The following is a 12,708-nucleotide window of genomic DNA, read 5'->3' on the forward strand; positions in this document are numbered from 1 at the left end:
GCAGGGGAGAGCGAGGACCACCCATACAGCGCAGGGGCGCAAGTGACCACCCAGACAGCGCAGGCGACCATCCATACAGCGCAGGGGCACGAGCGACCAAATATACAGTGCGGGGGAGAGTGAGGACCACCCATGTAGCACAGGGGCACGAGCGACCACCCATACAGCGCAGGGGCGCAAGTGACCACCCATACAGCGCAGGGGCGCAAGTGACCACCCATACAGCGCAGGGGCGCAAGTGACCACCCATACAGCGCAGGGGCACGAGCGACCAAATATACAGTGCGGGGGAGAGTGAGGACCACCCATGCAGCGCAGGGGCACGAGCGACCACCCATACAGCGCAGGGGCGCAAGTGACCACCCATACAGCGCAGGGGCGCAAGTGACCACCCATACAGCGCAGGGGCGCAAGTGACCACCCATACAGCGCAGGGGCGCAAGTGACCAAATATACAGTGCGGGGGAGAGCGAGGACCACCCATACAGCGCAGGCGACCATCCATACAGTGCAGGGGCACAAGTGACCACCCATACAGCGCAGGGGCACAAGCGACCCAATATACAGTGCAGGGGAGAGCGAGGACCACCCATACAGCGCAGGCGACCATCCATACAGCGCAGGGGCTCGAACGACCAAATATACAGTGCGGGGGAGAGTGAGGACCACTCATGTAGCGCAGGGGCAAGAGCGACCACACATATAGCGCAGGGGCGCAAGTGACCAAATATACAGTGCGGGGGAGAGCGAGGACCACCCATACAGCGCAGGGGCACAAGCGACCCAATATACAGTGCAGGGGAGAGCGAGGACCACCCATACAGCGCAGACGACCATCCATAAAGCGCAGGGGCGCGAGCGACCAAACATCAACCCAGAGAGCGCTGGAAAGCGATGACAAGCCATATAGTTCGGGGGCAGGCATGACCCCCCCCCCATATATTTCAGGGGCAGGCATGACCCCCCCCCCATATATTTCAGGGGCAGGCATGACCCCCCCCCATATATTTCAGGGGCAGGCATGACCCCCCCCCCCATATAGTTCGGGGGCAGGCATGACCCCCCCCATATAGTTCGGGGGCAGGCATGACCCCCCCCATATAGTTCGGGGGCAGGCATGACCCCCCCCCATATAGTTCGGGGGCAGGCATGACCCCCCCCCCATATAGTTCGGGGGCAGGCATGACCCCCCCCCATATAGTTCGGGGGCAGGCATGACCCCCCCCCATATAGTTCGGGGGCAGGCATGAACCCCCCCCCCATATAGTTCGGGGGCAGGCATGAACCCCCCCCCCATATAGTTCGGGGGCAGGCATGAACCCCCCCCCCCATATAGTTCGGGGGCAGGCATGAACCCCCCCCCCATATAGTTCGGGGGCAGGCATGAACCCCCCCCCCCATATAGTTCGGGGGCAGGCATGAACCCCCCCCCCATATAGTTCGGGGGCAGGCATGAACCCCCCCCATATAGTTCGGGGGCAGGCATGAACCCCCCCCCATATAGTTCGGGGGCAGGCATGAACCCCCCCCCCATATAGTTCGGGGGCAGGCATGAACCCCCCCCATATAGTTCGGGGGCAGGCATGAACCCCCCCCATATAGTTCGGGGGCGGGCATGACCCCCCCATACAGTGCCTTCCTTGCTTCCTTTGCGCCTTCTTTATACCCCATTTTCGCCTCTCGTTTGATATCTGCTCTCAGTCTGTTTGTTTCCACTTTGTGAGTGGAGTTTAATATTCCAGATATTTTCATCTGAATCTTTATATGAAACTTTATAAAATTTCAGCGAATTTAGCGCAATCCCACTCTCATCCAGTGTCTGTTACTTTTTTTTTTACTTTTGGAGCTAAACAGTCAAAAAAATAGTTCAAGACCGAAAAAAAGACCATTTTTGACTTTGCGCACAAGTCATGAGCCGCGTGCAGCATTGAAGAATTTGGTGCGAAAAATGGCAAAAAATGACCCAACACAAAAGAGGAAAGGGGCAAGTGCTGACTCCATGGCATACCGGTCACTTCGGAGACATAGATGCCAGTGGCCACACTACAACTCCCAGCATTTCCTGACAGCTGGAGGCGGCCTCGGACTATGGCCTCGGGGTGGAACCTTGAGATTCTTTATTATCTCTGTATTGTTCTTTTCTCACCTTTTACTTCCTTGACTCATAGGATGGAGGATATAAATCCAGCGATGCAAACTCCAGAACTACAACCCCCAGCCTTCCCCCGGCTTGTTGGGAATGGGCCATGGTGGACTGGGATGGTCCGATATTAGGAGTTAGGATCAAGGTGCGAGCGAGATGGAAGCGACCTCCCCCGGAATGAGGGGAGGATGTCATCGATGTACCAAAACCTCCACAGAAAAGTCGCCCCCTTCCCGGACCGGCTGCAGTGACCCCCAGTATGGGCGGAGGGGGCAGGGATATTTACTGTGGGGAGAATAGTCATCATCAGCTGTTCTGTTTTTGGGGATGGGGCGACGGCCATGGAGCGAGGAGCCCCGATATCGGGCAGAGACCTTTGTGGGAGCTGACACAATGTGACACTAACTCGGCCAAAGAAATCAAAGGGACAGTACACCCCGATCATGAGGCGCTCACCGTCCCCCACAGCGGAGCACCAGCTAGAGGGGGCACAGCGGCTCCAGAACAGAATTCATGGGGTTGGGAGGAGAACAGGAGTCGTAGTTCCCAATCTAGAGTTATATGGACTGAGAGGTTCCGGCCCCCGGATTATAGGGACATTATACAGGTGTGACGGAGGCGGATATTGGGGCTCATCCTGCATTGTGGGTGATGGGAGTCAGGTTCTGGTCAATGATGAGGACGACTGGAGGGGCTCGAAGAGCAGAACCGTACAGGCGGATACACACCCATCAGACACAGAGGGTCACTCAGGGTGACGCTGGGAGTTGTAGTTCACCTGCACTCACCCAGCTGGCAGGCGTTAACCCCTTGGTGGCCCCTTACCTTCAGCTGGGACTTGGACACTTTCCCACTCTTGTCCACGTCCAGGGCGGTGAAGGCATGCCAGATCGGCTTCAGCAGCTCCTCCTTCAGCGCCATCGCGGAGGAAGACCGGAGGAAAGTTCCCGCTCCGCCGCCGAACCGAGAGTGCAGCCCCGAGCCCCGGGCTTCCTGCGCCTGTCCGCTCCGTCTCCTCCCTGTCATGTGACCTCCTCCCCAGGCCAATCACAGCTCGGGACGGATCCGGTAACCCGGCGGCACCTCCGCGCTCCGCAGCCACGGCTGCTGCAGAACCTCATAGTACACTCCTCAACTGCTGCAGAACCTCATAGTACACTCCTCAGCTGCTACAGAACCTCATATTACACTCCTCAACTGCTACAGAACCTCATATTACACTCCTCAACTGCTACAGAACCTCATAGTACACTCCTCAACTGCTACAGAACCTCATAGTACACTCCTCAGCTGCTACAGAACCTCATAGTACACTCCTCCGCTGCTACAGAACCTCATAGTACACTCCTCAGCTGCTACAGAACCTCATAGTACACTCCTCCGCTGCTACAGAACCTCATACTACACTCCTCCGCTGCTGCAGAACCTCATAGTACACTCCTCCGCTGCTACAGAACCTCATAGTACACTCCTCCGCTGCTGCAGAACCTCATAGTACACTCCTCAACTGCTACAGAACCTCATAGTACACTCCTCAACTGCTACAGAACCTCATAGTACACTCCTCCGCTGCTGCAGAACCTCATAGTACACTCCTCCGCTGCTACAGAACCTCATAGTACACTCCTCCGCTGCTGCAGAACCTCATAGTACACTCCTCAGCTGCTACAGAACCTCATAGTACACTCCTCAACTGCTACAGAACCTCATAGTACACTCCTCAACTGCTACAGAACCTCATAGTACACTCCTCAACTGCTACAGAACCTCATACTACACTCCTCAACTGCTGCAGAACCTCATAGTACACTCCTCCGCTGCTACAGAACCTCATAGTACACTCCTCAACTGCTACAGAACCTCATAGTACACTCCTCAACTGCTGCAGAACCTCATAGTACACTCCTCAACTGCTACAGAACCTCATAGTACACTCCTCAACTGCTACAGAACCTCATAGTACACTCCTCAGCTGCTGCAGAACCTCATAGTACACTCCTCAACTGCTACAGAACCTCATAGTACACTCCTCAGCTGCTACAGAACCTCATAGTACACTCCTCAACTGCTACAGAACCTCATAGTACACTCCTCAACTGCTACAGAACCTCATAGTACACTCCTCAACTGCTACAGAACCTCATAGTACACTCCTCAACTGCTACAGAACCTCATAGTACACTCCTCAGCTGCTGCAGAACCTCATAGTACACTCCTCAGCTGCTACAGAACCTCATAGTACACTCCTCAGCTGCTACAGAACCTCATAGTACACTCCTCAGCTGCTACAGAACCTCATAGTACACTCCTCAACTGCTACAGAACCTCATAGTACACTCCTCAGCTGCTACAGAACCTCATAGTACACTCCTCAGCTGCTACAGAACCTCATAGTACACTCCTCAGCTGCTACAGAACCTCATAGTACACTCCTCAGCTGCTACAGAACCTCATAGTACACTCCTCAGCTGCTACAGAACCTCATAGTACACTCCTCAGCTGCTACAGAACCTCATAGTACACTCCTCAACTGCTACAGAACCTCATAGTACACTCCTCAACTGCTACAGAACCTCATAGTACACTCCTCAGCTGCTACAGAACCTCATAGTACACTCCTCAGCTGCTACAGAACCTCATAGTACACTCCTCAGCTGCTGCAGAACCTCATAGTACACTCCTCAGCTGCTACAGAACCTCATAGTACACTCCTCAGCTGCTACAGAACCTCATAGTACACTCCTCAACTGCTACAGAACCTCATAGTACACTCCTCAGCTGCTACAGAACCTCATAGTACACTCCTCAGCTGCTACAGAACCTCATAGTACACTCCTCAACTGCTACAGAACCTCATAGTACACTCCTCAACTGCTACAGAACCTCATAGTACACTCCTCAACTGCTACAGAACCTCATAGTACACTCCTCAACTGCTACAGAACCTCATAGTACACTCCTCAGCTGCTACAGAACCTCATAGTACACTCCTCAGCTGCTACAGAACCTCATAGTACACTCCTCAACTGCTACAGAACCTCATAGTACACTCCTCAACTGCTACAGAACCTCATAGTACACTCCTCAACTGCTACAGAACCTCATAGTACACTCCTCAGCTGCTACAGAACCTCATAGTACACTCCTCAACTGCTACAGAACCTCATAGTACACTCCTCAACTGCTACAGAACCTCATAGTACACTCCTCAGCTGCTGCAGAACCTCATAGTACACTCCTCAGCTGCTACAGAACCTCATAGTACACTCCTCAGCTGCTACAGAACCTCATAGTACACTCCTCAACTGCTACAGAACCTCATAGTACACTCCTCAGCTGCTACAGAACCTCATAGTACACTCCTCAGCTGCTACAGAACCTCATAGTACACTCCTCAGCTGCTACAGAACCTCATAGTACACTCCTCCGCTGCTGCAGAACCTCATAGTACACTCCTCAACTGCTACAGAACCTCATAGTACACTCCTCAACTGCTACAGAACCTCATAGTACACTCCTCAGCTGCTGCAGAACCTCATAGTACACTCCTCAGCTGCTGCAGAACCTCATAGTACACTCCTCAACTGCTACAGAACCTCATAGTACACTCCTCAACTGCTGCAGAACCTCATACTACACTCCTCAGCTGCTACAGAACCTCATAGTACACTCCTCCGCTGCTGCAGAACCTCATAGTACACTCCTCCGCTGCTGCAGAACCTCATAGTACACTCCTCAACTGCTGCAGAACCTCATAGTACACTCCTCAGCTGCTACAGAACCTCATAGTACACTCCTCAACTGCTACAGAACCTCATAGTACACTCCTCAGCTGCTACAGAACCTCATAGTACACTCCTCAACTGCTACAGAACCTCATAGTACACTCCTCAACTGCTACAGAACCTCATAGTACACTCCTCAGCTGCTACAGAACCTCATAGTACACTCCTCAACTGCTACAGAACCTCATAGTACACTCCTCAACTGCTACAGAACCTCATAGTACACTCCTCAGCTGCTGCAGAACCTCATAGTACACTCCTCAGCTGCTACAGAACCTCATAGTACACTCCTCAACTGCTACAGAACCTCATAGTACACTCCTCAGCTGCTACAGAACCTCATAGTACACTCCTCAGCTGCTACAGAACCTCATAGTACACTCCTCAGCTGCTACAGAACCTCATAGTACACTCCTCCGCTGCTGCAGAACCTCATAGTACACTCCTCAACTGCTACAGAACCTCATAGTACACTCCTCCGCTGCTGCAGAACCTCATAGTACACTCCTCAACTGCTGCAGAACCTCATAGTACACTCCTCCGCTGCTGCAGAACCTCATAGTACACTCCTCAACTGCTACAGAACCTCATAGTACACTCCTCAACTGCTACAGAACCTCATAGTACACTCCTCAGCTGCTGCAGAACCTCATAGTACACTCCTCAACTGCTACAGAACCTCATAGTACACTCCTCAGCTGCTACAGAACCTCATAGTACACTCCTCCGCTGCTGCAGAACCTCATAGTACACTCCTCCGCTGCTGCAGAACCTCATAGTACACTCCTCAACTGCTGCAGAACCTCATACTACACTCCTCAACTGCTACAGAACCTCATAGTACACTCCTCAGCTGCTACAGAACCTCATAGTACACTCCTCCGCTGCTGCAGAACCTCATAGTACACTCCTCCGCTGCTGCAGAACCTCATAGTACACTCCTCAGCTGCTACAGAACCTCATAGTACACTCCTCAGCTGCTACAGAACCTCATAGTACACTCCTCCGCTGCTGCAGAACCTCATAGTACACTCCTCAGCTGCTACAGAACCTCATAGTACACTCCTCAACTGCTACAGAACCTCATAGTACACTCCTCAGCTGCTGCAGAACCTCATAGTACACTCCTCAGCTGCTACAGAACCTCATAGTACACTCCTCAGCTGCTACAGAACCTCATAGTACACTCCTCCGCTGCTGCAGAACCTCATAGTACACTCCTCAGCTGCTACAGAACCTCATAGTACACTCCTCAGCTGCTACAGAACCTCATAGTACACTCCTCAACTGCTACAGAACCTCATAGTACACTCCTCAGCTGCTGCAGAACCTCATAGTACACTCCTCAGCTGCTACAGAACCTCATAGTACACTCCTCAGCTGCTACAGAACCTCATAGTACACTCCTCAACTGCTACAGAACCTCATAGTACACTCCTCAGCTGCTACAGAACCTCATAGTACACTCCTCAGCTGCTACAGAACCTCATAGTACACTCCTCAGCTGCTACAGAACCTCATAGTACACTCCTCCGCTGCTGCAGAACCTCATAGTACACTCCTCAACTGCTACAGAACCTCATAGTACACTCCTCAACTGCTACAGAACCTCATAGTACACTCCTCCGCTGCTGCAGAACCTCATAGTACACTCCTCAACTGCTGCAGAACCTCATAGTACACTCCTCCGCTGCTGCAGAACCTCATAGTACAGTCCTCAACTGCTACAGAACCTCATAGTACACTCCTCAACTGCTACAGAACCTCATAGTACACTCCTCAGCTGCTGCAGAACCTCATAGTACACTCCTCAACTGCTGCAGAACCTCATACTACACTCCTCAACTGCTACAGAACCTCATAGTACACTCCTCAGCTGCTACAGAACCTCATAGTACACTCCTCCGCTGCTGCAGAACCTCATAGTACACTCCTCCGCTGCTGCAGAACCTCATAGTACACTCCTCAACTGCTGCAGAACCTCATACTACACTCCTCAACTGCTACAGAACCTCATAGTACACTCCTCAGCTGCTACAGAACCTCATAGTACACTCCTCCGCTGCTGCAGAACCTCATAGTACACTCCTCCGCTGCTGCAGAACCTCATAGTACACTCCTCAGCTGCTACAGAACCTCATAGTACACTCCTCAGCTGCTACAGAACCTCATAGTACACTCCTCCGCTGCTGCAGAACCTCATAGTACACTCCTCAGCTGCTACAGAACCTCATAGTACACTCCTCAACTGCTACAGAACCTCATAGTACACTCCTCAACTGCTACAGAACCTCATAGTACACTCCTCCGCTGCGGCAGAACCTCATAGTACACTCCTCAACTGCTGCAGAACCTCATAGTACACTCCTCCGCTGCTGCAGAACCTCATAGTACACTCCTCAACTGCTACAGAACCTCATAGTACACTCCTCAGCTGCTACAGAACCTCATAGTACACTCCTCAACTGCTACAGAACCTCATAGTACACTCCTCAACTGCTACAGAACCTCATAGTACACTCCTCAACTGCTACAGAACCTCATAGTACACTCCTCAACTGCTACAGAACCTCATAGTACACTCCTCAGCTGCTACAGAACCTCATAGTACACTCCTCAACTGCTACAGAACCTCATAGTACACTCCTCAACTGCTACAGAACCTCATAGTACACTCCTCAACTGCTACAGAACCTCATAGTACACTCCTCCGCTGCTGCAGAACCTCATAGTACACTCCTCAACTGCTACAGAACCTCATAGTACACTCCTCACCTGCTGCAGAACCTCATAGTACACTCCTCAGCTGCTACAGAACCTCATAGTACACTCCTCAACTGCTGCAGAACCTCATAGTACACTCCTCCGCTGCTGCAGAACCTCATAGTACACTCCTCAGCTGCTACAGAACCTCATAGTACACTCCTCAACTGCTACAGAACCTCATAGTACACTCCTCAACTGCTACAGAACCTCATAGTACACTCCTCAGCTGCTGCAGAACCTCATAGTACACTCCTCAGCTGCTACAGAACCTCATAGTACACTCCTCAACTGCTACAGAACCTCATAGTACACTCCTCAGCTGCTACAGAACCTCATAGTACACTCCTCCGCTGCTGCAGAACCTCATAGTACACTCCTCAGCTGCTACAGAACCTCATAGTACACTCCTCCGCTGCTGCAGAACCTCATAGTACACTCCTCAGCTGCTACAGAACCTCATAGTACACTCCTCAGCTGCTACAGAACCTCATAGTACACTCCTCCGCTGCTGCAGAACCTCATAGTACACTCCTCAACTGCTACAGAACCTCATAGTACACTCCTCCGCTGCTGCAGAACCTCATAGTACACTCCTCAACTGCTACAGAACCTCATAGTACACTCCTCAACTGCTGCAGAACCTCATAGTACACTCCTCAGCTGCTACAGAACCTCATAGTACACTCCTCAACTGCTGCAGAACCTCATAGTACACTCCTCCGCTGCTGCAGAACCTCATAGTACACTCCTCAGCTGCTACAGAACCTCATAGTACACTCCTCAACTGCTACAGAACCTCATAGTACACTCCTCAACTGCTACAGAACCTCATAGTACACTCCTCAGCTGCTGCAGAACCTCATAGTACACTCCTCAGCTGCTACAGAACCTCATAGTACACTCCTCAACTGCTACAGAACCTCATAGTACACTCCTCAGCTGCTACAGAACCTCATAGTACACTCCTCCGCTGCTGCAGAACCTCATAGTACACTCCTCAGCTGCTACAGAACCTCATAGTACACTCCTCCGCTGCTGCAGAACCTCATAGTACACTCCTCAACTGCTACAGAACCTCATAGTACACTCCTCAGCTGCTACAGAACCTCATAGTACACTCCTCAACTGCTACAGAACCTCATAGTACACTCCTCCGCTGCTGCAGAACCTCATAGTACACTCCTCAACTGCTACAGAACCTCATAGTACACTCCTCAGCTGCTGCAGAACCTCATACTACACTCCTCAACTGCTACAGAACCTCATAGTACACTCCTCAGCTGCTACAGAACCTCATAGTACACTCCTCAACTGCTACAGAACCTCATAGTACACTCCTCAGCTGCTACAGAACCTCATAGTACACTCCTCAACTGCTACAGAACCTCATAGTACACTCCTCCGCTGCTGCAGAACCTCATAGTACACTCCTCAACTGCTACAGAACCTCATAGTACACTCCTCAACTGCTGCAGAACCTCATAGTACACTCCTCAACTGCTACAGAACCTCATAGTACACTCCTCAACTGCTACAGAACCTCATAGTACACTCCTCAGCTGCTACAGAACCTCATAGTACACTCCTCAACTGCTACAGAACCTCATAGTACACTCCTCAACTGCTGCAGAACCTCATAGTACACTCCTCAACTGCTACAGAACCTCATAGTACACTCCTCAACTGCTACAGAACCTCATAGTACACTCCTCAGCTGCTACAGAACCTCATAGTACACTCCTCAACTGCTACAGAACCTCATAGTACACTCCTCAACTGCTGCAGAACCTCATAGTACACTCCTCAACTGCTACAGAACCTCATAGTACACTCCTCAACTGCTACAGAACCTCATAGTACACTCCTCCGCTGCTGCAGAACCTCATAGTACACTCCTCAACTGCTGCAGAACCTCATATTACACTCCTCAACTGCTACAGAACCTCATAGTACACTCCTCAACTGCTGCAGAACCTCATAGTACACTCCTCAACTGCTACAGAACCTCATAGTACACTCCTCAACTGCTGCAGAACCTCATAGTACACTCCTCAACTGCTACAGAACCTCATAGTACACTCCTCCGCTGCTACAGAACCTCATAGTACACTCCTCAACTGCTACAGAACCTCATAGTACACTCCTCAACTGCTACAGAACCTCATAGTACACTCCTCCGCTGCTACAGAACCTCATAGTACACTCCTCAACTGCTACAGAACCTCATAGTACACTCCTCAACTGCTACAGAACCTCATAGTACACTCCTCAACTGCTACAGAACCTCAGAGTACACTCCTCCGCTGCTGCAGAACCTCATAGTACACTCCTCAACTGCTACAGAACCTCATAGTACACTCCTCAACTGCTACAGAACCTCATAGTACACTCCTCAACTGCTACAGAACCTCATAGTACACTCCTCAACTGCTACAGAACCTCATAGTACACTCCTCAACTGCTACAGAACCTCATAGTACACTCCTCCGCTGCTGCAGAACCTCATAGTACACTCCTCAGCTGCTACAGAACCTCATAGTACACTCCTCAACTGCTACAGAACCTCATAGTACACTCCTCAACTGCTACAGAACCTCATAGTACACTCCTCAACTGCTACAGAACCTCATAGTACACTCCTCAACTGCTACAGAACCTCATAGTACACTCCTCAACTGCTACAGAACCTCATAGTACACTCCTCAGCTGCTACAGAACCTCATACTACACTCCTCAACTGCTACAGAACCTCATAGTACACTCCTCAGCTGCTACAGAACCTCATACTACACTCCTCCGCTGCTGCAGAACCTCATACTACACTCCTCAACTGCTACAGAACTTCATAGTACACTCCTCAACTGCTACAGAACCTCATAGTACACTCCTCAACTGCTACAGAACCTCATAGTACACTCCTCAACTGCTACAGAACCTCATAGTACACTCCTCAACTGCTACAGAACCTCATAGTACACTCCTCAACTGCTACAGAACCTCATAGTACACTCCTCAGCTGCTACAGAACCTCATACTACACTCCTCAACTGCTACAGAACCTCATAGTACACTCCTCAGCTGCTACAGAACCTCATACTACACTCCTCCGCTGCTGCAGAACCTCATACTACACTCCTCAGCTGCTACAGAACCTCATAGTACACTCCTCAGCTGCTACAGAACCTCATACTACACTCCTCCGCTGCTGCAGAACCTCATACTACACTCCTCAGCTGCTACAGAACCTCATAGTACACTCCTCAGCTGCTACAGAACCTCATAGTACACTCCTCAACTGCTACAGAACCTCATAGTACACTCCTCAACTGCTACAGAACCTCATAGTACACTCCTCAACTGCTACAGAACCTCATAGTACACTCCTCAGCTGCTACAGAACCTCATAGTACACTCCTCAGCTGCTACAGAACCTCATACTACACTCCTCCGCTGCTGCAGAACCTCATACTACACTCCTCAGCTGCTACAGAACCTCATAGTACACTCCTCCGCTGCTGCAGAACCTCATACTACACTCCTCAGCTGCTACAGAACCTCATAGTACACTCCTCAACTGCTACAGAACCTCATAGTACACTCCTCAGCTGCTGCAGAACCTCATAGTACACTCCTCCGCTGCTGCAGAACCTCATAGTACACTCCTCAACTGCTACAGAACCTCATAGTACACTCCTCAACTGCTACAGAACCTCATAGTACACTCCTCAGCTGCTACAGAACCTCATAGTACACTCCTCAACTGCTACAGAACCTCATAGTACACTCCTCAGCTGCTACAGAACCTCATAGTACACTCCTCAGCTGCTGCAGAACCTCATAGTACACTCCTCAACTGCTACAGAACCTCATAGTACACTCCTCAACTGCTACAGAACCTCATAGTACACTCCTCAACTGCTACAGAACCTCATAGTACACTCCTCAACTGCTACAGAACCTCATAGTACACTCCTCAGCTGCTAAAGAACCTCATAGTACACTCCTCAGCTGCTG

The 12,708-nt window shown here is 50.9% G+C and overlaps 1 protein-coding gene across 1 annotated transcript in view; it reads right to left on the reverse strand.

The window, feature by feature from the left end:
• Positions 1 to 3,168, reverse strand: part of SWAP70 (switching B cell complex subunit SWAP70) — an 81,533-nt gene extending 78,365 nt beyond the window's left edge. Inside the window, exon 1 of the mRNA XM_073561633.1 lies at positions 2,969 to 3,168. Coding sequence (XP_073417734.1) covers positions 2,969 to 3,064 — 96 coding nt within the window. The 5' untranslated portion in view covers positions 3,065 to 3,168. The remainder of the gene's footprint in view (positions 1 to 2,968) is intronic.
• Between the last annotated feature and the right edge of the window lie 9,540 nt (positions 3,169 to 12,708).

This window comes from Dendrobates tinctorius, unplaced genomic scaffold (genome assembly GCF_039654945.1).
Source record: "Dendrobates tinctorius isolate UK_male_01 unplaced genomic scaffold, ASM3965494v1 ptg000323l, whole genome shotgun sequence".
Lineage (NCBI taxonomy): Eukaryota > Metazoa > Chordata > Amphibia > Anura > Dendrobatidae > Dendrobates > Dendrobates tinctorius.